Here is a 27,656-nt window from a genome sequence, read left to right on the forward strand (position 1 = left end):
CATATAGTATCTGGATTCTTTCATCTCTCATTTCCCTTCCCTCAATAGGCTCTAGTCCCCTTTTTCTAAGAAAATTTAAGACTGAGTCACGTCAATATCTTACATTAACTTCTTTATAAAAATAGAAAGATAAAGAGGAATGTGAAAGAGGAGGAAAGGGGAGGGAAGGAGATTTACAGAAAATCTACTCCATGTATATATACACACACATAATTTCTTGGGACCTGTCACCTGTGTTCCATTGGTGCCTCCCTGATTCTTGTACAAGATCCACGCAGATATAAATCTAAAAGTTGAATCAGAACCAAGAAAATTGAATAGGAATTAACCCCTCTCTCTCTCTCTCTCTCTCTCGCTCTCACATGCACAGTACTGCAAACCAAGCAAGCCAGAATCAAAGCCAATGCATGATAAAAAAATGAAAAATAGAGAGATGATGGCGATGGTTTAGTCTCTTTCACCTGAGCCTCTCTTATTTACTTCTTTCCGTATACCTAGCTACCGCTACATATTCCATACATACTTTCTCTTGATCTTGACAATCTCTCTCTCTCTCTCTCACCATCTCTTTCCTCCTCCCTCTCCCTCACCCACGTTTGGTCCTTTCCCTTCTGTTGGCTTCTTTTTCCTTTCCTTTTGTTCTTTTTTGGCTAACCAAAGCTATATATCCAGCAACCATAGATGGCCATGGACGATCGCGACCGTTCATCTGATTTTCTCGAAGAACATGAGCAGTACTACCACGGCGATACCGATTGTAACTTAGGCACTCTGGGAGACGATCTTTTTAGCATGTTAGAGAGCTTAGATGATCATGGGTTTGGAGGAGGAGGAGGCGGGGGAATTGTGGACTTTCCTCAGCCGTCAGCTACAGCTCCATTGGAATATGAACAACTACTTGCTGTTTTTAGCGCATCACCAAAAGACTTCTCCTCCTCAGCTGATCAGACCGAGCTTGATGAAACTAACTCTGCCCCCAAAACCAAGAGACTCAAGTTCTCATCAGCTGCCACCCCCACCGCCACTGCCACCACAACAACCATGAATCCTTCAGATCAGGATGGAGGGCGGATGTCTCATACAACAGTGGAGCGCAACCGTAGAAAGCAAATGAACGACCACTTGAGTGTCTTGCGCTCTCTTATGCCTTGCTTTTATGTTAAACGAGTCAGTATCCTGTCTTATTTCTTTTATTTAGTTCTGGTGATTTTTTTTGAAATGTCAATAACAATAACAACTCTCTATTTTTTTTCTTTTTTCCGGCATATGTTTTCTTCCTTCACCATCAACCTCAAACTTGAAAAAAGTAGAAGGCCATCACTGTTGAGTATTAACTAGCTACTTGAAGCACGAAGTGATTCTTCTTATTCAATAAAATTTCCCTTGCACACCATTGGGGTGTTATTTCAGAAAAGAACAAACAAATTCTTCGCCCTTTTTTTTTTCCTTTTTTTTTTAAATATGTGTATATATGAATTGTTTAGTAGTGCAATTGTATATATATATATATATATATATATATATATATATATATATATATATATATATTGTACCTAATTTTTTTGTCTTGATTGATTCATCAGGGAGATCAAGCTTCAATTATTGGAGGGGTGGTTGATTACATCAATGAGCTGCAGCAAGTTCTTCAATCACTTGAAGCCAAAAAGCAACGAAAAGCATACAGCTGTGAAGTGTTAAGCAGCCCTAGGCTGCAGCAAGTTTCCAGTCCAAGGCCACCTGGTCCTTCACCATCAGTCCTCAGCCCTAGAAAGCCACCTCTCAGCCCTAGGCTCGGCGGCAGCAGCTTACCACCCATCAGCCCAAGAACTCCACAACCCACAAGCCCTTATAAGCCAACGGCAGCCAGGACAATATTGCAACAACCACAAATATTACCTGCAGCTCCTAATATTTTTGGTAATTATCTGATTTCTAGTCCAACAATGGTTGCTAGCTCATCACTTGATCCATCCCCTACTTCTTCAAGTGCTACTTCCTCCATTAATAATAGTATCGACAATCTCAACGAGCTTTTCGCCAACTCCAAGTCCGCCATTGCGGATGTGGAGGTGAAATTTTCGGGTCCAAATGTTCTTTTGAAAACAGTGTCTCCTCGGATACCTGGACAGGCTCTAAAAATCATTTCCACTCTTGAAGACCTTTCGCTAGAAATTCTCCATGTCAGTATCACCACCGCTGACGAAACCATGCTTAATTCCTTCACCATCAAGGTAATTTAATTTCATTTTCTAAATTAAAACTTCATTGCTTTCGTTAATAAGTTACTAGTTTTAGATTTTGTTTAAAAATATTTGCTTAAACCAATCCTGTCAGACTTTAGTGTTAAAAAGATGTGCTACATTCGTTGCATGGGCTCAGCCATTGATGTGTTACATGAGACACCCACAATCTTGACAACTATTTTTAGCATTCATAGTGTTAACTACATAGAAAGACAATATAAAAGCTAAAGCAATCGATCGACTATCTAAACCTTGAGATAGTAAAATGGTAAATGACTTTTACCAGATCATATAATAGGTAAATATATGTTAGCTAGCTAGCTGCCATGGATATTATCTCCCCATTGTACTATACTTACAGTAATTTCATTTCCTGTTTCACAGAAAAAACAGCTACATATATATACAAGTACTGTGTTTGATTGTACCTGAACTGAGTAATGATTTTAATGCTTGTCTACTTGAAACCCCACTAGAAGAAGAAATTGTGGAAAACTGGGTCATCGATCTTTCATTTTCAGACATTGAATATAGCTACCAAGTACAAATGTATATGTTAAAAAGGGATTGTTTTAATTAATAATGTGGTGTCTAAATTGTGATTTTACTGAAGCTAGCTGCTAATGATTGGTATGTGCTTTCTTGCTAGATTGGAATTGAATGCCAACTTAGTGCCGAGGAACTCGTTCACCAAATCCAGCAAACATTCTGCTAAATGGGTCTCTTTTATGATGCTTCGAAGTATTTTATACACTGTAATTTTTAATCGTTAAATCTTTGATCATTGTATTTTTAACCAATGATTTAACGATTAAAAGTTTCGAAATATGGAATCTTCTGGAGCACACTAAAACATCCGCCGGTAGCTATCATATTTCATCACTCGGTCAAAATTACCCCAACCGCAATCTCTCTGTTTGTCTCTCATCTCCGAATGGTGCTCTAATAAAATAGAATGTGGGAAGCCATGCATTTTTCCATATTCTTAATATAACCAATGAATTGGAGACCACTAATAACTTTGTTTTACTTTTAGCAAGCCTATCTAGGGTAACCCTTTGTAATTGTCAATTGAGCATTCTCAAGGGTCTTATTTCATGTATACATCCATGCATGAATTAAGTTCGCAATTCTTTTTATTAATTACTGAAAAAAAGCTCCATGTGGATGTGAATATATCATGAACTTTAACTTCTTCTCGCTTCAAATTATGGAAAGTATTTAATTACGAATGTTACATAATTATAAGATGAGACTTGATCACATTCTCCTACAGCTAAGTCTTACTCATTACCATGTGGTATATAACCAATTTACTTATGCTATAACACATATATTAGTTTCAAAATTATTCCATAAAGCATAAACTCATTGTCACACATATAATTTATAACATGTGAATTCATTATACATAGTGTTTACATCTTTTATTCAACTTTCTATTTTCAAAATTAAACGATGTGGATGCTAGACTACTAGTACTACAACCGTTCGTTGAGAGTATGTCAAAATTAAATGCAAGGAAGAAGAAGATGTGAAACCCTTATGTATCCATATAAAGGTCTTCGTCTATAAGTTGGACATCATTTTCCCTACTACTTAAGGAGAGATTTTTCAATGTGATCGGAACACGAGGTGGTACGCCAAATGTCATTAATTACAGAATTGGAGGGAAACTTTTTTTTCAAGTGTCTCTTCACTTGTATAATGACATTTGGCGTATGTGCCCATGTTCCGAGCACATTGAAAAATCTCTCCTACTCGAGCTAAATTCTAGTTGTAGATAGCTAGGTAGCTCATGATTATACCAACTCAGCTGGACCAAACCCTAAAGCAATAGACATATATACCAGAACATTATAACACACATCAATATAGTGGGGCAAATTGCTATAAATTCCATTGGTTTTTTCTTGTGAGATGCCTCTTTTAGTTAACAAGCGGCATGTTTGAGGCTGGGAAACATATATTTATATTGATGGATCATTGACCACACTTCTTCAAGACAGCCAAATTCCATTTCATTTCCCCTGTAACTCGGTATATGTTAACAAAAAAGTCCAAACACCATTACTCTACATTTTTTCTTTCACCTTTTCCTATGTTTCTTCTTTTCTTCTTTTGAATTTTCCCATGGAGGAAGTAGCAAATGACTAAAAAAATATAGTTAATGGACGAATAAAATAATGTCGGTTTTAAACAGATCATGGGTATACAAATCTAAACGTAACAAAGTTTATTAGAACAATTCGTTCGCTATTCACCCTTCTACATCCGAGTTTGCATGTTCCTCCAGTTCACTTAGACTAAAATATCCCTCAAATACAAAAAGAAAAAAGAAATACTGGCCTGACCTAGCTACTATTGGACCTTATTCAGCCCAATATATGGTAAAACACAATTGTGGTTGGCCCTTACCCAAAAAAAGGTAATAGAAAAAAATCATTAAAACACATTATTCAGTTTATTTTTCTGAATAAAAATTGGGAAGAAACTACATATCAGTTTATTTTTTGTTTATGGAACATATATCAGACTACTATAACAGATGTTACATGACCGATTATTCTACACTTTCTCACAGATGCTACACACAAATATACCTAAAATTCAGAATGCTTAATTAAAATTTTGTATGCTAATCAATTTCCCCCACTTTCTGTGTTGTGGGAGCCTGTGAAATTAGGAAAAGAATCCTGGACCGTCAAATGAGAAGTTGGGAAACAACTGATCAGCCTGACCAAATGGGATATCTAAACCAACACTTGGAGAGTTGGTAGCTGAAGTTGGAGCTGAGATTATCTCTCCACTCTGAAAATTTTGGTCAACTCCAAAATCCCGCTGAGACATTGAGAAATAGTTTGTTCCTGAAGTTGTAGGTCCCGCAAATGGAGAAGAAAAACTTGCCACATAACTGTTGTTCAATGGTGAGGGACTGTTGAAGGAGGGGAACAGTTCCTCACGAGTGTCTAATCCTTCAGTAATGACTCTGAGGCCTTCCGGGAGGTTTAAGAGCGTGTGTTGTTGTGATTGTTGCTGGTTTTGTTGAGGATCCACTAGGTTATTCTGCCGTTCCGTCCTTTCGGGCTGCAACGGTGACGGGGAAGGAGGAGTACTTGTGCCGGTGGAGGCTTGTGTACATGTGTGCTTTCCTCTGTAAGTAATTTCAAAGATCGTCGGGTCTTCATCGGAACGTTGGACTTGCTTTGTGGCCAAGCAGCTTTGGACGTTTCGGTGAGTGCAGCGGTAGTAGCCTCTGCCAAGGTGAATGAATCTAATGTTTTTGTCAACGGTTCATTTGACCAGTCATAAAGGGTAATTAACAAATGGTTCAATTGACCAAGTCATACTTTCTAATGTTTACTATATATGCTCTTGTTGTAATTTAAGATAAAGGAAGGAGAAGACTTATATGAAATTGTTGAGTATTATTTCTCTGTTTCTCTTTCATTACATGACAATCACGTGATGAGAAAGATACGAAGAAAACGACAAAGAGAAAAATATATACATAATAAAGATAGCTAAGATTTTCTCGCATGGACTTGTTATATGTCATAGCTATCGATTAAACTATAATTGGAGCTAGTTGATTTGAAGACCTAAAGATAGATTATATATGTACGAAGAAAATCTAAAGTCCTATATACCTTGGATATTTGGCTCCAAGTATGTCCTTCTGGCCGTACTTCCTCCAACTAAATCCATCATCAAGAGGCCCCTCAAGCCCCATACCAGATGTAACTCTTATTTGATGTGTCCACCGTGGGAGATTTTTCCTGCAACATTCATGAAAAAATAAAAATCACAACCATTTAAGATCACCTTAAGTACTAAAACATTATCATGAAAATCTCTTTCTATATTAACCTCTTCCTAGAGGAATCTTTGTTGTCATGGTCCTTGAATTCGCGGTCGGAGTCTTCACTCCGGGGACTTTCATTTAGCGAATGCGGCGGAGACTCAACCATTCGAATTGCAACATGACCTGTGGGCTGTTGTTGCTCACCTCCTGAGGCTGAGCTGCTAGAGTTCAGCATGGAAAGCGCTTTTTCGTACGAAAGTATGATCTTTTGAACCAGCAATTCCCGGGTTCCATAAGAGGAAGATGGAACGTTGAGATGGATCTGTAGCTGCCTAGCCAGATCCCTCCCTTGTGCTAGCTCATTTACAAGACTCTTTTGCTCCCAATGTATATTGCAGTTCTCCATTTGTCAGTAGCAGCACATGAGATATAGGAACGAAGTTATCTGTTAAGATTTCGGAAAACAAGAACTGGGTTTTCAATAGATTGAAGTAAAATATGTATTTTTACCAAAATCAGAGACAAAAACTACCAGACCATGAAACGGGAGACAGATTTGTGAGAAGGGTAAGTTTTTGTGTTTGGATTAGTATGTGTAATCACTGTGATTAGTGATGAGATGGGAAGAATCTGAAGGTGGAAACTTGATGAGGAATGAGAGGGAGAGGTGGTTATGGGGATTTATGGGAAGGTGTTTTTGAATCTACAGAATGTGAGGGAAAGGAATAGAGAAGTTTGACTGGGAAAATCGAAGTGGAAATTCTTCATAGGAGACCAGTCTTTGGTCATAGGAATTGGGAGGTTCAAAGTTAAGAGTATAGAGGAAGTCCAATTGCTGACCGTTTCAGCCTTCATGCGCTTTCTCCCTCCAATAAGCTAAGCTAAGCACCAAAATTATACATCTCATCATCTCATTTGGTGATTTGATGATTTAGATTAAGAGGGAAATGAAGGAAAATCGACGACTAAGCATAAAAAGGTAGGAGGGAGACCAAAATTAATCTTCAAACTTAGATCCGCGTCGTTAATACTACTATTCTACTAAAGCTAAAGCAAAGAGAGATCTTTTGAGAAAACTTAATTACAAAATTGCCTCTAAACTTTAGTGGTTGTTCCACTTTGGTCCTCAAACATTTTCTCCCGTCACATTTTGTCTCTAAAGTTTTTAAAATGTGTTGGATGACAACGTTAGTTAAGTTTAATGGTGTGGGAGAGTCATTTCGTTCTTTCTTGGCTCTATTACACCACGGTCTCAATTAGGTTAGCAACAACGCTTTTCAAACTGACACTAAATTAATCAATTGATAAGGTGTTTAATGATATTGTTAGTATCCGTATAAATGATATTTCCCTCATGTTTGGCTATAGCAATAACTCAAAAATCTAAAGTCACTTGGCATCTTTGTCAATGGAACAAACCAAGGCAAAGGAAGTTGGGCGGGTTCAACCAGAAATGTTATACTTACACACAAGACTGCCCCTATTCCCGAAAGCTTCACGGGGACTACTTTACGATGATGGACGACCACCCATAGGGGGTTTACAGCAGAAGGCCCCTGCAGAGAAAAGCTTTATCCTAGGGAATAGAAGATGCTCAGCTCCGCACAACATAGAGATTAGTATCCTTTTTGGAAGAACATAGAATAGTAAACGAGCTAGCATGCGGAACACGATGATCATTAGAAATTCACAAGTTAGAGATGTTATACACCATTTCCCAAAACTTCTCATACCAGACCAACCCACTGAAATGCAAATAGAAATCAGAAATGTGGTCAATATATGAAGAATAAAGAGATACCGTGTATATCTTGTGACACTAAAACAACCACTCAAAAAGACACGTGTTAATAAAAAGAATATTAAATCATATTCTACCGTCATGTCACTTATTGTTGATTTTCTTATAGTTAAAACTAGTTTTATGTCTTAATTTATTACTTTAAGTCCCCATTAAAAGTGACTACTCTAACCAAAATGACATATGGAATTTGTTGGTTTTGTCCATTTTTAGCAATATGCCTAATCTCGAACATAAGTGGACACGTGTCAAGAAATAAAGAGAATTCTAGTTGTCACGTGCTACTCTGTTAACTTTTGTAACGATAAACCCTTCTATCCTTGACAAACACACTTTTCAAAAGTTTATGAGCCAATTTGAGACAAAATAAAAGGACCAATGTGGAAAACTCTTAAGAGTTTAGGGGACAAATAAGAACAAAGGAGTGACATATACATGACATCAGCTTCAAAACTTTGCTTACGTTAACGTGCAAATTGGATTGGATCTCCTGTATTCGAAGAGACAGAAGCGCAGACTTGATAATCTAATAGTTCAATGGTTGAAAATTTGATTAATTAAGTGTAAAAATACACTCAGATTGTCAGGGAACTAGCTACTAGCTAGCGTATTTTTCGTGCCTTATTATTAGTGAAGAACGGTCGGTCATGTAACATACTGAAGCTTAATTATAATATTTTTCCTTTAATTACATTTAATATTCATAATATTTACAGAAAGTTAAAAACTAGATAATTTCCCAACTAAGAAAAAGCAAATAGTGCAGTCTTCTGTCCTCAGTTCTCACGCGTACAGCAAGCGAGCGTGTTGAAACCTGAAACATACATGCATGCATGCATGCATGGTAAATTTGAACATGTTTTGTAACAAACAAGAGCACTAACTTTGCTTAGTATTTTATAAATATGGAACCTTTAGGATCGCTAATTAAGATTACACAGGGGAATGGAGTTGAATGATTAATAAAGTTCAAGTAGAATCTGTTTTTATGGATTTTTATTTTTTTATTTTTTTTATGTGGGATCTGATTGGTTCTAGTTCAACCAACACGTTCTTTAGAGCAACTCCAGTGTAGGAGCCCTCCCCCAAGACTATTCACTATTTAATCCACCTAGTGAACAGTAACTGCCCTTAATGAATAGTGCATTCCCCTGGCAATTGCCTTTTGCATCTCCGCCTCTGCACTGAATAGCCCTGGCAATTGGTAATAAAATATTATTATTTTTTAATTTATAAAAGAATACATAATAATTTTATTTGTAATTTTGGATAAGATTTTTAATCGTTCTCGTTGCGCCACGTGTCATTATCCGAAAGGCCAATAGCAATAAAATTTTTGTATTTTTGTATTTATAAAATAATTCAAAAGAATTTTATTTGTTATTTCAGATAAGATTTTTAATCGTTCTCGTTGCGCCACGTGTCATTATCCGCAAAGACAATTATTGGTGATGGATTTCCGATAAGATTTTTAATCGTTGTGTCAAGGTACATGTCATTATCTGAAAAGACAATTATTGGTGATGAATTTTTGATAAGATTTTTAACCAATCACGTCATGTCATGTGTCACAATCCGATTACAATCTTTGAGGATAGATTTCCACCAGATTTTTAACAAATTGCGGTATGCCACGTGACATTATCTACAACCTAATCTTTTCTGAATCCTCCATATAATTCACCATCCATCCTCATAAATCTCACACCAATTTTCTCAAAATCTTTATCATTATTCATAGTTTTTGCTTCCTTCTTCACCAAAATCCTTATCATTATTCATAGTTTTTGTTTCATTCTTCACCAAAATCCCTATCATTATTCATAGTTTTTACTTCCTTCTTACAATGTCTTCTTCTTCTTCTTCAAAGATGATGTGGGAAATCGATCAAGAAGAGGAAGAATTGTTTAACTAATCAGAAGGAATGTTCAATGTTGGGGATTGGGCCCAAAATGAGATGGAAGAGGATGACGAACGTAGACGGAGAGATGACGAATCAAGAATGGCAGGAGCCTCACAATCCCGTCGAGTCGTCCAAGTTGTGGCTCATATCTGCAGGCTCAACCGTGCTGTAAACATTGATAGAAACAGGCAACGACAAGGTCAGGAGCTCTTGGACGATTATTTTGTCCGTAACAGTGCATTCCCTGATACATACTTCCGACGTCGTTTTAGAATGGAACGACATTTGTTCAACAAAATCATGGGCGCTGTTTGCAACCATGATTCTTACTTTGTGCAAAAGCCGGATGCTTTTGGTGCTATGGGTCTCTTGCTTGAGCAAAAAATTACTGCTGCCTTGCGGATGCTTGCATATGGAGCAGCTGCAGACCAAGTGGACGAGATAACGAGGATGGGAAAATCAACCATTCTTGAGTCCCTGATGAGGTTTTGTTCGGCAATCGAATCTATCTACACCGCAGAGTACCTTCGGAGACCTACTCATATGGACTTGCAAATGCTTCTGAAGAAAGGCGAGATGCGAGGTTTTCCAAGGATGATTGGGAGCATTGATTGTATGCACTGGACTTGGAAAAACTGTCCAAGTGCATGGCAAGGCGCTTATAGGGACAGAAAATGATCAAAAAGTATCATTTTGGATGCGGTGACATCTTTTGATACATGGATTTGGCACGCCTTTTTTGGGGTTCCGAGAGCTCAAAATGACCTCAACATCCTTGCCCAATCCCCAATGTTCAACGATGTCCTGCAAGGAAAGGTACTAAAAGTCACGTATGAGGTCAACAAACATATGTACGATGGGCCATACTACCTAGTTGATGGCATTTACCCAAAGTGGTCAACATTTGTCAAAATAGTGCCACGTCCGTGAAGTGCAAAGGAAAAACACTTTGCAAGATGTCAAGAGAGGTGTAGGAAGGATGTGGAGCGTTGTTTCGGTATCCTCCAAGCTCGCTATGCGATCATCAGGGGTGCTGCCAAATTGTTTGATGTAGAGTCGCTTCGATCCATCATAATGACGTGCATCATTCTTCACAACATGAATGTGGTTGAAAGTAGTTGAGAAAATATGAAATTGTGGTGTAGGGTACAAGATAATGAGAAGATATTTATAGAAAAGTAAAATCAAAATTTTTTATAATTTTTCATAATTTTTTTTTTTTTGGATTTTTAAGAATTTTTTACATTTTTTTTTATTTTTATTCACCTAATTAATCTCTGCCGTTGGATTTAAAAAAATGTAAATTCCAACACTCCAGATTGTGCCACGTGTCATAACGGTAACATTTTAGATTTTAAAACTGTTTTTTCTTTTCTTTTTTTTTAAATTTACAAAGCCTAATAACGTGGACCGTTGATCGTAGATCAAACGGATGAAATTAAATGAGATTTTTAAATATTTTTTACCGTTGGAAATCCAACGGTCCATAAAATAGGACCGTTTCAATTGAACGGACATGGGGAAGCCACGTGGCTTCCCCAACGGTAACAATTAAACTGAGCACCGTGGGCCCCATACCTATTTTTTTGTCTGAAGACGCGCGTCCACGCGCACGTGACACGCACGCGCCTGACGAGCCCTCGGGCTCTCGGGCTGGCAATCCTCGACGGGCCTGCTCCTTGGGCCTCGCCTGTCGCTCGGGCTTCCCAACGCTGGAGGTCATCCCCCAGCAATTTGTTACTGTTTGGAGGCCTGGCCCCCGAGCAACCTCCCCTGCTAGAGGTGCTCTTAAGGTGAGTTACTAACCCAAAAGATTGAAAAGCAAATGACAGCTTTGTAACTTTTGTTTTGTTTCCTTGTACTATATATTGATATTGAAAGTTTGAAATGGAAAATAAGGTTATTAAGAGTAGGCATTTTTGAATCAGAGTATTCTTAAGTTATATCGTAATAAATCGACGCATCATATCAATAGTTAATGGAAAAAATTGTAGTATGCATATATATAGACTAATATAGACTAAAAATTGTTGTTGATTTGATACAACAATAGTAATACTTAAGAACATTACTACAATATAATAAGGTTGTTTGAGAACATTGATATAGTATATTATTTGAGAGCTTTTTCCACTTTTTCAAGTTGAGACGCGTATACTCAACATTTGCCCCAAATTTAGAGAATAAATGGCGCGTATACTAAACATTTGAACCAAATTTAGAGAATAAATGTTCATAAGAGTATAAAACAATAACATATGGTTGCTAAATTGCAAGAAATTAAACTGTATATCAATACCATATGGTAATTAAAATCACTAATCATATTTAAGATTAAGAACATGCATGTCGGTCTAAAACGTGTACCTTTGTACGACTTTCTCATTTGGTAGTTAAAATCCAATTTCAAGCTATTTTGACATGATGGTACAGCATGACTATGACAATATATTAAAAATCAGTAAACGTAAGACCTTAAACTTCCTTTTTAATTGTTTAATGTATATTAATTCCACTCATGAGTGTCATGAATTTTTCTTCAACTGATGATGTATATACATAATATACATGACCAATATGCTGATTAGATTTAGAAATATTGTTCATTAATAATTGATCATGGCAAACATTATTATATCCTCATAGTTATGATTAGTATTTCTAAATTGAACTCCATGTATTTCAACGATCCGAACCGTTATTTTTAGATCTTCCTTCAAAGATCATATCTACCAACAAACACCAAAATCTAAAAATATATAACTGTTGGATTAAGGGTTTAGGGTTTTTTTGTAGAATCATATTCGTTTATTTATTTTTTTCACTACAAATGAATGTCTTAGTGGTTTTGAATTTGTCTAATTTTTTGCAAGAATTATTTATGAATGGTGGTCTAAAAGATACGCAGTTCGAATCATTAAAATACATTACGGAGTGAGCTCCACAAAAATATATGTCAAAAGTTGTGTAAAAATAGCAGTGTCACGGATTTGACCCACATTTATAGATGGAGTAATGCTAGGGGAGACTAAATTTTGTAAAATAAATGACATAGAAGTTGATGATTTGATTATTACTTCAGTGTTGACAACTACTCATTTGTATTAGTGACGTATTATTTAATTTGCAGATTTTTTTAACAATTCCTAGTATTAAATTAACCCCCACACACACATATGTATATATATATACGCTGAGTCATTCAAAACATAAATTGGACCGAGTCAAAAAGTTCAATTATTGGCATAAAACTGACTCCACAAGAGCAAAAGGTGATGCCACGAAATGGGAGAGAAATTGCAGGGTACATATATATTTCATGTTTCTAGTTGGTACGTAGGTGTAGCCGCAAAATTAAGTGTTGATAAACTACTCATTTTTATTAGTGACGTATTATTTAATTTGCAGATTTTTTTAACAATTCCTAGTATTAACCCACACACACATATATATATATATATATATACACGCTTAGTCATTCAAAACATAAATTGGACCGAGTCAAAAAGTTCAATTATTGGCATAAAACTGACTCCACAAGAGCAAAAGGTGATGCCACGAAATGGGAGAGAAATTGCAGGGTACATATATATTTGATGTTTCTAGTTGGTACGTAGGTGTAGCCGCAAAATTATGTTCATGTTCAAACGTTCTACTTCTAGATGAATGCTGATTATGTTCACTTCATTTGTCCAAGTTGCTGACCAGAAACCAAAAGGTTTAGCCGTGTGGAAATGGTAGGACCGCAATGTGACTTTTCCAATACCTTTCTATAAAAAATTTGTGTCCAAGGGGACTTCATGATCATGAACATATTACGTAACTTTTAATAATTCTTATGGGGAAGATAAAAAAGTAATGAGACCAGCAATATGATACCGGTCAATACTAATTAATGAGCCATAACAAAGAGAGATTTTTTAGTGTGATCGTCATACGAAGTGGTACACTACGTATCTCAATATAAATGGTAGGTTATATGTGTTAAAAAGTTAGTAACTTAATAGGGGTGTAGTCAAACTTGAATTTGAAAGGATTTTAAAAAATTTTAAAAGGGAAAATTAGGTTTACATCATTCTTTTTGTTACTCCATAGATTAAAATCCTATTCATTTTCAATTTTTGATCAAGGTCCTTCGGTATTAATAACATCATTAATTATTTGAATAATAATTTTTTTAAATATATTCTTTTAATGTTAAAAATGTTACAATTAGTATATTTATATTTATGGCTAAATTTTTTACCATATATTTTTATTTTTAGTTTGTACCTATTTTTAATTTGCAAATATTTTTTAATTTGTACCAATTTTCTTTTCATTTTTAATTTGTACCCATATATTAGTTTCTTTTTGTGCCCATATTTTTTAAAGTTTTATTTGTGTTTGTACCCATGTGTATACCGTCACGTGACATTGTATATTTAATCAATGATAGAAAAATTACATATGGTATATTTATGTTTTATGCCTGAACTTTGTATCATATATTTATATTTTTAGTTTGTACCCACCTTTAATTTGCAACATTTGTTTTTAAATTTTTAGTATTTTCTTTTTTAGTTTTATTTTGTACCCATGTATTAATTTCCTTTAGCGCCTATATTTTTAAAAATTCATTTGTATTCATAATTTTTAATTTTTTATCTGTACCCTAATTTATTTTTAATGTACACATTCTTCTTTATTAATGTACCACTTTGTTATATTTGAAATGTGCCAATTTTTTTAACACTATGGATACATTCTTTTGCCATGTATTATTTCTTATTTTTACATAGTTTTTATCCATTTATTCAATCAAAATGGTTGATTTTTTTTATTGTAACCGTTTCTAATAGTATTATAATGAGGGATTTTAAATTTATAGGATTATAAATCTCATAAAATATTAAACAATTAATGTTAAAACTATAAAAATATTAATATTAATAGTAATACAATGAGGTGTACAAAGTCAAGGGACCTTGATCAAACTTTGAATACTATTAAGGTTTTAATCAAAGAATGTTAAGGATTAGGGACTGCATCCAAAATATCCCATTTTAAAATCATAGTGTAGTCAACTAATGGATTTTAATAGATTTTAAGGATCCATGTAAATCTAGGTGTAATCAATGAAGATTTTAATAGTTAGTTTTAAAGTCCATCCAAATTTAGATGTATTCAAAAATTAAAGATTTTGTAGGATTTCATTAAGTTGTGGATTTTGTAGGATTTAAGAGGAGGAAGTATATATAACAAAAACCAAATAGAATCCTACCTCACACCATAGGAATTCAAATCCTAGTTGAGCGACTCCTCTTTTTCTCATTGCCAGCCACTTTCTTTGCTTTATCTTCTTCCTTCATTTTTGCAATATTTTCTTCAATTTTTGTTGTTGGGTTGCATCATTTTATGCGATTTTTTCTTCAATTTTTTGTTGTTGGGTCGCAATCTTTCTTCATGTCCACAATGTTTTCGCTGTTGCTGGACCCTCATGCTAATTGCTGCTATGTGTGCAGCATGGGTTCATGTATGAATAACGTGACAACGAATGAATTCGTTTCTTCATGTCTGCTTATTTATGCTTTTTTTGTTGTTGGGTTGCAATCTTTCTTCATGTCTTCATGTCTGCTTATTTATGCTTTTTTTTTTGGTACCATAAATGAATTCATTTCATTAATAAATATTAAGAATAAATAAGGTGACGACGAAAGGGATAAGAATAAAGTGAGGGAGGAAGTAGGATTGGAAATGGGTGCACTGGGGATCTTTGAGGAGTTGGGTTTATGTGATAATCTTGACTTCTTTTTTTCGGCTCCAAGGGATGCAGCTCCAGATCATGAACAACTTCATTTGATTAAATTTATGACCTAGATACATTTATCATCATTTGATTGATTTGATGATTAAGATTCAACGTTACAAAATCTTTCAAAATCTATAGAAATCTGTATAATCCTATGAAATCCATCACATATCAAAATCTATTAAAATTCTCTCAAATCCAAGTTTGACTACACCCCCCTAAGAATTAAAAATTTTCACCACTTACATAAAAACACGAAATGTATTATCCGTGTTCCCGTCACAACTAAAAATTTCTTTGATAACAGGGCAATCTCACTGGATACAGCTCCCCCATCATTATCAAGAGTTTAAATATGTTCACAACTTCAAAACATAGGATCTTTAATTATATACCTCGATCGATTTTATGATATGCATGTCGTATGACTATTTCCCAGATATTTACAAATGATGTATGATCTCGAGTAACAAGTAATTAACTAGCCAGGCCAATATGTATAAGTTACTCCATTAATAAGTAATAAGAACTGTTATATATTTACGATGATGCAGTAAAAGTAACATAAGAAAAAATAGGATGAAAGTGAAGTTAAGGTTTTGTTTGGATCCGATTTTACACCATTTGTCCAAGCAATCGAGGCCGTTGAGAGAGCTAGCTCCTAACCGTTGGATGGAAAATGAAGATAGTTTTGTTATTATGATCGTTATCGTAATAATTATTTTTCAATATGATTCATTTTCTTTATACGACGGGATAAGTGGGATTCTCATTACCTCCAATGAAGGCAACAACAACAGAGTTCAAATTAATTGAGGTTATGTGATTCTATCTTGCATACAGAACTGCGTGGAGCAATTCTACAAGGATGTAATGGGATGATCAGTATGATGAGATGCCGTACATGCGAAAGTCTCTCAAATATCTACTATATATATATATATATATATAGTAGGCCTGCATGCCTATGCGGCTATGCCATGTGTACGAAAGTCTCCCAAATATCTATTATATTATTATATATATCACTATCTGGTCAGATGATGTGATAAGTCTTGATAGGCTTTTGATTTGTTTGAGAAAGCACGACAGTCTGAAGGATAGCCATCTGATATGGATCAAATTTCTTTTCACAAGTTTGAGTTGCAGTTTGACTTTACAAATACTGTCAGACCTTACCGAGCAGAAAATATGAACACTATAAATACAAGGCTCGGTGCAACGTTGAAAAGACCTCTAATTCAACACAGAACTGCCCTGCGCAAATTCTCTCAACAACTTTGAGATTTTTTCTTTTTTCTTTTCGCCGACACGCCTTCAGTTTGGATAAACAGCACTGTGGAGGCAACCGGTGATATCAGTTGGCATAAACAGCACTGTCGCCGTAGAATCAGCCGATCTCGTAGCATCTTCAGTTGGCATAAACAGCACTGCGTCGAGGCCGACTGGTTACCTATCCAAGTCTCGGTCAAAAAGGATTTCCGAATCTTTGTTGGTCGAGGTCATCTCATCAGCATTCTCGGCGAAGTGAGGTGTTACGAGTTACTACATTCAGCACATTGGAAGCCAAACATATTGAACTTCGCTAAGTTAGCAGCCTTGTCTTCAGGCTCTAAAACCCGAAGGCTGAGACAAGTTCCTTCCTCGGCCACAATCGCAAGATGCAGAAGTCAGCCACACATCCAACGCAACATCAACATATTTTACTCCTCGGCCGACGAGTTGGCACGCCCCGCACACAATCGAAGGACGTAGTTAGCTTATAGATTACTCGGCCTGAGCGCCACGTAAACTTGGTAGTTTTTAGGGTCAACAGGTTCACAAGTCAGAGCTCAAAGAAACGAATTCAAACTGAAGATGTCATAGAAATATAGCCGGGGTCTCTGTCATCTGAAAACGTACGTAAGTGTTAAAATTTGGCTCTTGAAGATTGGTGATTGGTTTGCTAATAACAAGGAATGATTGAGAAATAATCTGCACTCGGCAGACCGGTGACCTAATCACTAATAGGATTTGGCCAAAGCATTCTCTTTCTGCCAACGGTGGAAAGTATAATTTTATATACGTACGGAGTAATGATATTCATACCATGTTTTTATATTATATTTCTATACCACCTTAGGTGGCATCTGATGTCAAGAACCACATCATTTGAAAAATTTACAAAACCCAAGGAAAAAAAGGAGAAAGACTCCATGTATATCACAATTATCATTTAATTAACTAGTTTTTCTTGATTATTAGTTTATTAAATAATGAACTAAATTTAAAAATCTGATTAATTCAAATGATGTGACTATCCACATCAAATGCCACCTAAAGTGGTATGAAAATATGGTATAAAAACATGGTATGAATAACATTACTCATACGTACATGATTTGAACTCCAGGATAAATGCCTGTGTTCGTAAGTACATATTAATTCTAATGTGATTCCTGTATTGTTTGGTTAGAGTATGCTGTGGATTTGATCTCCAAATTATTAAGGAAAAATAATTCCTTCAACTATTTTTGACAGTCATCACAACTTCAGCTTCTTTTGCGTCACAAATCACATCCCTCTCAGGACGCATGGTTTCAATAGTCAGGATTAGAGTCTTCTACATAGTGGCTAAGAGGGAAACTCTTCTTTCATCAGCATAGCGCTTTGAGAAAACACTCAGGCCCATTGCTTTCACAACACTTTCAGCAAACTTCGGCGCAAGCATTCGGATCCGTGAGCAGGTCAGAACTGAGCAGCGAGCATATCTTAGAAAATTGGGAACTTTAATGAAAAGCTTCTGGTACTGTTCATTTTAATGAAAAACCACATTTATACACTAAAAAGTCAATCTTGGTACTATTCACTTTACCCTTTATTTTGTATTTATCGTTAAAACTCAAAATTTTCAATCCCTTTTCATTAATTTTTCTCAGAAAATTCTTCGGACGCAGACTCTTTGGATTCCTCACAACTACCCTAGGGGAGCAGTTTCCTCTTTCTCACCAGGCAGTATATACCAAAGACCACCAACATTTATGTAGGTCCCACAAACTACAAACAAAGGAACCGGATCCCCTCCGGATCCTTGTAAACTGAGCCTCTTGACCAAGGGATTCAGACCGTTGAAATTTGATCTAACGGGTACAATTATTATAACTTTTAGAGGGACCCCCTGTTTGTAGCCGTTGGATTAAACTTCAACGGCCCGAATCCTTTGGTCAGGAGGCTCAATTTCAAAGGGTTCGGAGGGGATCTGGTTCCACAAACAAATACACCCCGTCCAATAGTAACATGCCCATGTGTCACCAACTTCATCCACAGCTCTCCACAGAGGAACCGGATCCCCTCTGGACCCAAATAAACTAAGCTTAAGAATCAAAGGATCCGGACCGTTGAAATTTGATCCAACGATTACAATTATTATAACTTTTAGAGGGGCCCTCTGTTTGTAGCCATTGGATCAAATTTCAACGGTTCAGATCCTTTGCTCAGGAGGATTAATTTATTTGGGTTCGGAGGGGATCTGGTTCCCTCCACAGATATCCTGTGGTCCAATCACAACCGGCCACGCCAGAGCTTCACAAACACCATCCTCCGCTCAAAAACAACCACACACCGTAGTTAATATTACCCGGGTCTATACGACCTACGTGTCCACGTATCTGCCGTCGATGTTAGAGTACCAGACTCCGGACCGTTGGTTCGGCTTACTTATTAATTTCTGGACACCGTATTTCCCGCATTTACGTTGTCACTTCTAAAGCTTCGAACTTTTTCGTTACCAAAAAAAAGTCTGGAACTTTCTTAAACTCTTACTCCTGAAATTCTCCGAAATTATTGTCATCGGATCAGTCGAGCATTGTTTTATGCAAAAGAGGTATGATTCTCTGCAACTCAGCTCTCGATAGCAGTTGGAATGTGTTTGTTTCCCGAGAAAATTATATATAAAGAATTGTGCTTCATGACCAGTAATGTTCTGAAATTTTAGTTGTCTAATTTCCCCTTTTTTCCATTGCGAGAATTATTTTATTGCTCTACTGATAATTTACAGGCTTCTTAGTTCTTAATTTTCAATTTTCTATGAATTTTGGAGGGTGTTAAATATTAATCATACAGTACAGAATCAATGGGATTTAAGAGTTGGGATTGGTGAAGACAACCAGACCAATTTAGTTTAGTATGTAGTTTTATTTTTATCATAACTTATAAGCTTCCGAATTAGAGACATTGGAAATGGCGTTAAGTGTATGTAGTCACATTGGATAGAGCGCAAGTGCTTCTTTTATGCACATGAGTTAGAATTTTCCTTCTGCACTATAGATCAACTTAAAGAAGAGTATCGCTTGTATAAAAGAAATGGAGAGATCAGAATTGGAAATTAAGAACTTGAGATAATTTTGAATATTTGTATATTTTGAAATAATTGTATATGTGCAATTGTACTAGACGGGGAAGGGCTAAAATATGGCTACATTTCTTTATATGTGCTTGCAGAGTTTGTGCACAAATAAAGCTGTCAACCTCATCGCTTCGACTATTTCTGAGGCAACTTGGCATGGGGTTGTGACAGTTTCAACCTCACCGGCAGGGACTCCGTTACGATTGAGCACAAAATCGACAAGTCAGAGATCTACATTCAGAAAGCCGTTGATAGTTGCATTTGAAACAGATGAATCCAATAAGACGGCATTGGTTGCACCCCAGGTAAAAATACCTTTGCCTATAGAAGCACCAAAACAGGCTAGGGAAAGCTAGAAAACTCGCGAAAAGTGTGAAACCTACCGCTACTGATGAAGCTGCTCCGTGTACTACTTTGGAAGTGGATTACAATGAAACAGCTGCCAAGCTGGAAAACTTGTACAAGTGTAGCCCCGAGATTGGAGCTGATTCGGATGTGGAGGATGCAGACGGCTTGATGAGGAGGGATCGGAAAAAGAGGAAGAAGACGAGCAAAGGTGATCATGAGAAAGAAGAGAAGAGAACAAGTGGTAATGTGGCTAGGAGCAAGACAAAGAATGCTAGAAGATTGAATCTTGATAAAAGGGTTGTATTGAAATGGAATAAGGATGAGAAAGTGGCTGCTTTAGTAGTTTGAAAGAGGAAAGATCAAAAGAACGAAAATGAGAAGATTGAGGCGCTGGTTAGGGAGTATTCGGCTTCAACTGATCTGGTCAGTTTGGAATGGAAAAAGATGAAGATTCCTCCGGTTCTAACTTCTTCAGAGCATGCTTGGTTGTTTAAGCTAATGCAACCTATGAAGGTGAGCCTTCTCAAATTTCCGTTTTCTGGCTGTAGTCTTGAAAATTGTCTTGTGTGTTGCGGAATTGTTCCCTTGTTGTGTTGTGTGGGATGTATTTTGCTGTTAAATAATTACATTTCATGATCCAGTGTCTTCATGAAGTGAGAGAGCAATTACAAAAGGATTTGGGGACAAAACCAACTAACGGCAAATTGGCTGAGGCGACAAATATGAGTGTGGTTCAAGTGAAAAAACATTTCGAAGTTGGTCGAGCTGCACGAAACAAGCTCATCAAGGCAAGCATTGTCTGGCTTAAGCCTTCAATACTGATTATATTAGTTTTAAATGTGAAGCAGAGAAACTGGTAATGCTGATATTTCTTTCAGCACTATCTCCGACTCGTGTTATTTGTCATTAATAAATCTTTTCAAGACTTTGCAAATGGTCCAAAATTTCAAGACCTCTGCCAGGCAGGAGTGAGGGGGCTTATTACGGCAATTGATCGCTTTGAACCAAAAAAGAGTTTTCAGATTTCCACATATGGTCTGTTCTGGATCAGGCATGCCATCATACGTTCCATGACAGTCTCAAGCTTTACTCGTGTTTCATTTGGCCTTGAGTCGGTAAGCATTTTTTTTACCTAAGCTAGGTCAGGGCTATAATTTTTCAGGACAGTATAATCATTGACATGAATCCTTTGACAACAATAGTACATAAGCATGGAAATTGGCGGTCTTAGCTCACAGAGATGAGGGTCCTAGACTTTGGCTATAAAGTTGGACTCGGTAAGTTTTTGTGATAGAAGAGGAAATGAATGGCAGCGTTATCTTTCTAGGAACTTTACTTGCTTAAGCGAATGGCAGCGTCGTAGAATGCAAGTTTCAAGTAATGAAAACTTATGCAGGTTAGGGCGGAAATCCAAAAGGCCAGCTCAAAAGAATGCCAACTGATGAAGACATAATCGAAAAAGTTGGAATTTCCCGAGAGGTATCATGAAGTAATGAGGGCCTCAAAGCCTGTTCTCTCTCTTCATTCAAGGCATGCAACTACACGAGAGGAGTATATTAACGGTAGTACTGATGTTGATGGTGTTAAAGGTGATAACCGGCGGAAACCTGCTCTTCTCAGGCTTGCTATTGATGATGTGGTACTTATCCTCTCCTAAAACCTCAGATTCATACTTCACTGCTTTCTGCGCTTGAAAATGACATCAATAGGATTATTATAAGCTACATTTTTTCAATTACGCTAATCCTTTCTATGCATATTCTCTCCCAGCTTGATTCCCTGAAGCCGAAGGAAAAGCTTGGTGATCAGACACACAGAGATACGGGCTTGATGGTAAGGGTGATAGAACATTAGGAGAGATTGCTGGTAACTTAAATATTTCACGAGAAATGGTTCGAAAGCATGAAGTTAAGGCTCTCATGAAGCTCAAACATCCAGCTCGAGTAGAATATCTTCGCAGATACGTAGTCTATGTAAGAATATGAACATGAGTTTTCGGTGAACTGTTATTAGCTATTTGGACCAATTAGTATAAGAAAGCCTTATAGGAAGATGAGTGTGAGTTCTTGTTGATGGAGGAGTCTATCATAGTGGTGAACTGATGTGGATTAGGAGACATAAGTTGTTTCCTGCAGGGATTTTAATAGGGAATCCTTATTGGATTAGGAGAGATATATGTCTATATATATATATATATATTGTGACCTCTGCTCTCACAGATGCATGCTCGATTAAGAACTAAGTCCTATTCTTGGTTAGAGCATAAATTCATTTGACAGAGAGGAGAAGGATTGCAACGCACTGAGACTGAATGGCAGCAGCTATGGCATCTTCCAATGGCAGTTCATCAGGTCAGTGGTATTGCAGAGTTCTTTACATATTTATGTAAGAGTTTTTCATGCTTTCTTGTTTGTGATTTATGCGACTTAATCTTGTTCTTGGCAATATAAGTTTACATGTGGTATCAGAGCCTTAGGTTTAAGTTCTTAAATTCAATCAAGCAAGGTCGATTGAAGCATAAAAAATAAAATAAAAAATAAAAAAACACTGAAAATCACCATAATAAGGTTTCGAAGCCGGTTCTAGGTCTCACAACAATTTTTCCTAAATGGTGCGTTTTTGGTAAAATAAGGTTAGTTAGATTATTATGAGGCTTTTTATTCAAATTGGTCCCTGAGATTTGCATCATCCATAAGTTTGGTTCCTGAGATTTAAAATCAATAGAAGTAGTCTCTGAGATTGTCCACCATCCATGATTTGGTCCTTCCACTGAAGCTTCTGGCCGGAAGTTTGGACAATTTTCAAAGCTTCGTAATTCAATCGTTTTCTAACCAAATTTGACCCATAATATATCAAAATGAAGATAGGAAAGTGTAGAATAAGATTATATCTATTTGGAAGCCCAATGATTGCCGGAGTTGGTCAGAAAATAGCCTCAAAGTTGACTGGTCCGAGGGAAAATTGGAAAACTTGCCGAAAACTCGCCGAAAACTGGGTAAACTTTAAACATTCATAACTTCTTCAATACTCAACGAAATCAAGTGATTCAAAACGAAAATCATACTTCTCAACGAGAAGAAGAGAATGATACCTTTTTCAACAGCTAAATTGTCGTGGTTTGGCCAGAAAACAGCTCGAAAGTGGCTGTTGAAAAACGAGTAAGCAACTTTCGAGCCGTTTTCTGGCCAAACCATGGCTATTTAGCGCTAAAAAAGGTACCATTCTCTTCTTCTTATCGAGAAGTATGATTTTTGTTTTTGAATCACTTAATTTCGTTGAGTAGAAGTTATGAACGTTTAAAGTTTACCCAGTTTCCGGCGAGTTTTCCAATTTTTCCTCGGACCAGTCAATTTTGAGGTTATTTTCCGACCATCTCCAGAAATCATTGGGCTTCCAAATAGATATAATCTTACTCTATACTTTCCTATCTTCATTTTGATATGTTACGGGTCGAATTTGGTTAAGAAACGATTGAGTTACGAAGCTTTGAAAATTGCCCAAACTTTCGGCCAAAAGCTTCAGTGGAAGGACCAAAATCATGGATGGTGGACAATCTTAGGGACTACTTCTATTGATTTTAAATCTCAGGGATCAAAATTATGGATGATGCAAATCTCAGGTACCATTTTGAATAAAAAGCCCATAATTATGACTGTTGGTATTCGAAATCTGTTCTTTTTTTTTTGGGTTTTCTAGGTTTGTTCTTTTGGGAAGGAAGACTTTATCTTGTTCCTTTAATCCCGACCCATTCATCAGCAATCTGAGTAAATCAAACCTTGTTGTTTAGTGTTCAATATCTGTCTAAAATGTTTCCGCTGCTGGGTGTTGATGTTTATCTCTTTAAAAGGTATGTGATCTTCAAAACTCGGATAAGCAATATGAATATCATATAAAATAAAATTTTATATGAATCTTGTAGAATGATCTTTTGATTAACATGAAAAATGTCATTCTTAAAATATGATTGCGATTTCTTGGAATAAAGCATGTTAAAATGATCATTCATAAGAAATATATTTGGTTCGAATTTATGCAAACTTAATGGTGCTATCAAAACCATGAACTGAGATTTATGGAACAAATCAGTACAAAAAGATGGTTGTTCCTGATTACATGGTGATCAGTAGACCTGTAAACAGGTCGGGTTTATTGAGTTTGGGTCGGGTTCAACCCGACATGTTAAGTTAACGGGTCATTTGAACTCAACTCGTTAAGCTAACGGGTCATCCAAACCCGACCCGTTAAGCTAACGGGTCACCCGTTTCATCCGTTAACAATTATTATTATTATTATTATTTTGCATAGAGTTTATATTTTGCTGTTAAGACTTTATTGAAATTATTAAAACATCCTCAACTAACGGGTGTTAACGGGTCTAACGGGTTGACCCAAAGTGACCCGTTATCTAACGGGTTGTTAACAGGTTCACCCGTTAGCGACCCAACCCATTAAGCATCCACCCAAATACTAACATTAACGGGTTGGGTCGGGTCCAAAATGCCAGGTCTAGTGATCGGTCCATGGTTTATCTTGAAACCCTTAATCCTATATGCGCCTATCAACTGTTTGTTGTTAAGATTGTATATATGGATATTGGTTATAAAGCTTTGATGTGCAATAGACTGTGGAAAAAAAAATTAGAACTCTAAATGTTCATATGGTGATTTCATATTCATCAGTGTCTGCAATATCGATGAGGAGCTTAAACTTGGCAAATATTTTGATCCTTACCGGTGGTGGCAACTATAAGAAGTGAATAAGGGATATCAGTTTACTATTGCCTTTAAATGAGTTTGATATAGCAATTGATAATCCTAGGCCTGTCATAAGTGATCAAAGTATCAGGGCAGAAAGATCAGATTTTGAGAGGTGGACAAGGGCCAACAAAGTAGCACTTTCCATCTTAGAAGCTGGGATGACTGATACCATCAGAGGAGGAATCAAGAAACCAGAATTGGCTGTGGACTATTTGGCTGCAATTGAAAAGAAATTTAAAGAGTATGAAAAGGCAGAAGTGAGCCAATACATATCCTTGCAAACTACATACAAAATTGAAGGTACTTGCTTTATAAGAGATCATATAATGAAAATGACAGATGCTGCTGAAAAGTTGAATTCCATGGATGTAAACATTGGAAAGAAGCAGCTTGTGTTTATGATCATTCAAGCCCTCCCCACAAAGTATGGTCAGTTGAAAGTCTCCTATAATACACAAGAGAAAAGCTGGGATATAGATGAACTAATTGCACAATGTGTGCAAGAAGAAGCCCGGCAAAAGCAAGAGAAAGGCAAGGAGATTGAAAAAGCAAACTATGTGCAATCTGGAAGAGAGAAGAGAGCATTCAACAATGGTGGCTCTTCTGGTCTTGGTAAGAATTCTAAATTCACTAAGAATTCTAACAAATTTAATATATCTGCTAAAGTAAATGACTCCCCTAGAAAATCTATCAAATTTAAGGCTAAACCTAAAGATGTGTCTAAACTTAAGTGTTTTTGGTGCAAGACTAAAGGGCACTTAAAAGTTAATTGTGAATTTTTTAAAGATTATGTTAAGATCAAAGAGAAAGAACAAGTACATGTCCGTGTTAAGTCAAATCTTTATGAAGTACTTGTTGACTCTTGGTGGTTTGATACTGGATGCTCAGTAGACATAACTAACTCTTTGAAAGGTTTTAAAAAACAAAAGGAAATTGGAAATGCTTTGTATCATGTCTATGTTAGGGAAGGGACTAAGGTTGCAGTGCATTCCATAGGGATAGTCAATTTGAAATTGACTTCTGGTTTTGTTTTACAATTAAAAGATGTGCTATATGTGCCTAAAATGAAAAGAAACTTGGTTTCTGATTCTAAAATAATAAAAGATGGTTATGCATTCTCTGCTGATGATGTATGTTTGAAAATCTTTAAAAAAGACTATTTTGATAAAATTTTGGGAATTGCCCTTTTGTCTGAAAATCTCTAGCGTCTAGATTGTCTAGTTGAGTATGTTGACCACTCAGTTTTAAACTTTAGTTCAAAGAGAATGCTAGAACAAGATACTTTTTATATTCTTTGGCATAAGAGATTAGGGCACATCTCTAAAGAAAGAATTCTTCAACTTTCTAAAGCTGAATTGATACCAAAATTAGATCATGCCACTGCAACAGAATGTGTTGATTGCTTAAAGGGTAAAATGACCAATTTTAGGAAATTAGATGCCAAGAAAAGTCAAGGGTTGCTTGAAATCGTACACACTGATATTTGTGGCCCTTTTCCAGTCAAAACAATATGTGGAAACAAGTATTTTGTTAACTTTATAGATGATTTCTCTAGACTAGGATACACTTTTCTTATTAGTGAAAAGTCTGATGCCTTTAAGTGCTTTATTATTTACAAAACTAAGGTTGAAAAATAGTTAGGTAAAGTCATTAAAATTGTTAGATCGGATAGGGGAGGGGAATACTTTGGCAGGTACACTGAATCAGGACAACAAAATGGACCATTTGCACTTTATTTGGAGCAAAATGGCATTGTAGCTCAATATACAACACCTGGCACACCTCAACAAAATGGAGTCTTAGAGATAAGGAATAGGACTCTAATTGGCATGGTAAGAAGTATGATGACAAGATCGAAGTTGCCAGGATTCTTATGGGGAGAAGCCTTGAAAACTGCCAACTACATTCTCAACCAAGTTCCAAGTAAATCAGTCTCTTCAACACCTTTTCAAATATGGCATGGTAGAGTTCCTAATTTTGGCTATTTTCATGTTTGGGGATGCAAGGCTGAAGCTAGATTTTACAACCCAAATGAGAGGAAGTTGGATCCTAGAACACAATCTTGCTATTTTATAGGTTATCCTGAAAAATCGGGTTTCGATTCTACATACCTAAGGGTCATACAAGAATCCAGGAGACACACAATGCAGTTTTTCTTAAAGATCAAGATGTTTCTGATTTGACAAAAGAAAACTTTAATTTTGAAAAGGTGGATCAGTCGCATGATATCTCTGAAGCTACCAACTACAACCAGGTCACATTATTCCGTCAATCATCATTAACTGAAAGATAAGAAATAATTGCAGATTTGGAGTCTTCTATAAATCAAACTATGGAAATTGATCACCAAATACCTGCACATGCATATATTTCAGATTCAGAACAACCAGTTTTAGTTGAGAACCAACTTTTGTTTGAACCAAGAAAGTCAACCAGAGTTAGGAAATTGACAACTGTGAGTGATTATGTCTATTTGCAAGAAGCAAATTTTGACATTGGTGATATTGATGACCCTCTTTCATACTCTCAGGCCGTGGAGAGTTCACAATCAACTCTATGGCAGAATGCAATGAAGGAAGAGCTAGATTCGATGTACAAAAACAATATTTGGATACTTGTGGAGT

The 27,656-nt window shown here is 36.3% G+C and overlaps 2 protein-coding genes and 1 pseudogene across 2 annotated transcripts; 2 read left to right on the forward strand and 1 right to left on the reverse strand.

Annotated features, from left to right (window-relative positions):
• The first annotated feature begins 273 nt into the window (after nt 1–273).
• LOC126617418 (transcription factor SPEECHLESS-like) lies at nt 274–3,437 on the forward strand. Its single transcript, XM_050285490.1, has 3 exons — nt 274–1,167; nt 1,584–2,231; nt 2,893–3,437. The coding sequence occupies exons 1-3, from the start codon at nt 682–684 to the stop codon at nt 2,956–2,958; spliced, it is 1,200 nt and encodes a 399-aa protein (XP_050141447.1). The 5' UTR covers nt 274–681; the 3' UTR covers nt 2,959–3,437.
• A 1,248-nt stretch (nt 3,438–4,685) lies between these two features.
• LOC126617428 (probable WRKY transcription factor 53) lies at nt 4,686–6,745 on the reverse strand. The gene is made up of 4 exons (XM_050285499.1): nt 6,586–6,745; nt 6,114–6,493; nt 5,894–6,022; nt 4,686–5,499 (listed from the first exon to the last, which is right to left on the reverse strand). The coding sequence occupies exons 2-4, from the start codon at nt 6,452–6,454 to the stop codon at nt 4,926–4,928; spliced, it is 1,044 nt and encodes a 347-aa protein (XP_050141456.1). The 5' UTR covers nt 6,455–6,493; nt 6,586–6,745; the 3' UTR covers nt 4,686–4,925.
• A 12,552-nt stretch (nt 6,746–19,297) lies between these two features.
• Nucleotides 19,298–22,517, forward strand: LOC126617450 (RNA polymerase sigma factor sigE, chloroplastic/mitochondrial-like; annotated as a pseudogene).
• Nucleotides 22,518–27,656: the final 5,139 nt, after the last annotated feature.

Source organism: Malus sylvestris, chromosome 1 (genome assembly GCF_916048215.2).
Source record: "Malus sylvestris chromosome 1, drMalSylv7.2, whole genome shotgun sequence".
Classification (NCBI taxonomy): Eukaryota; Viridiplantae; Streptophyta; class Magnoliopsida; order Rosales; family Rosaceae; genus Malus; species Malus sylvestris.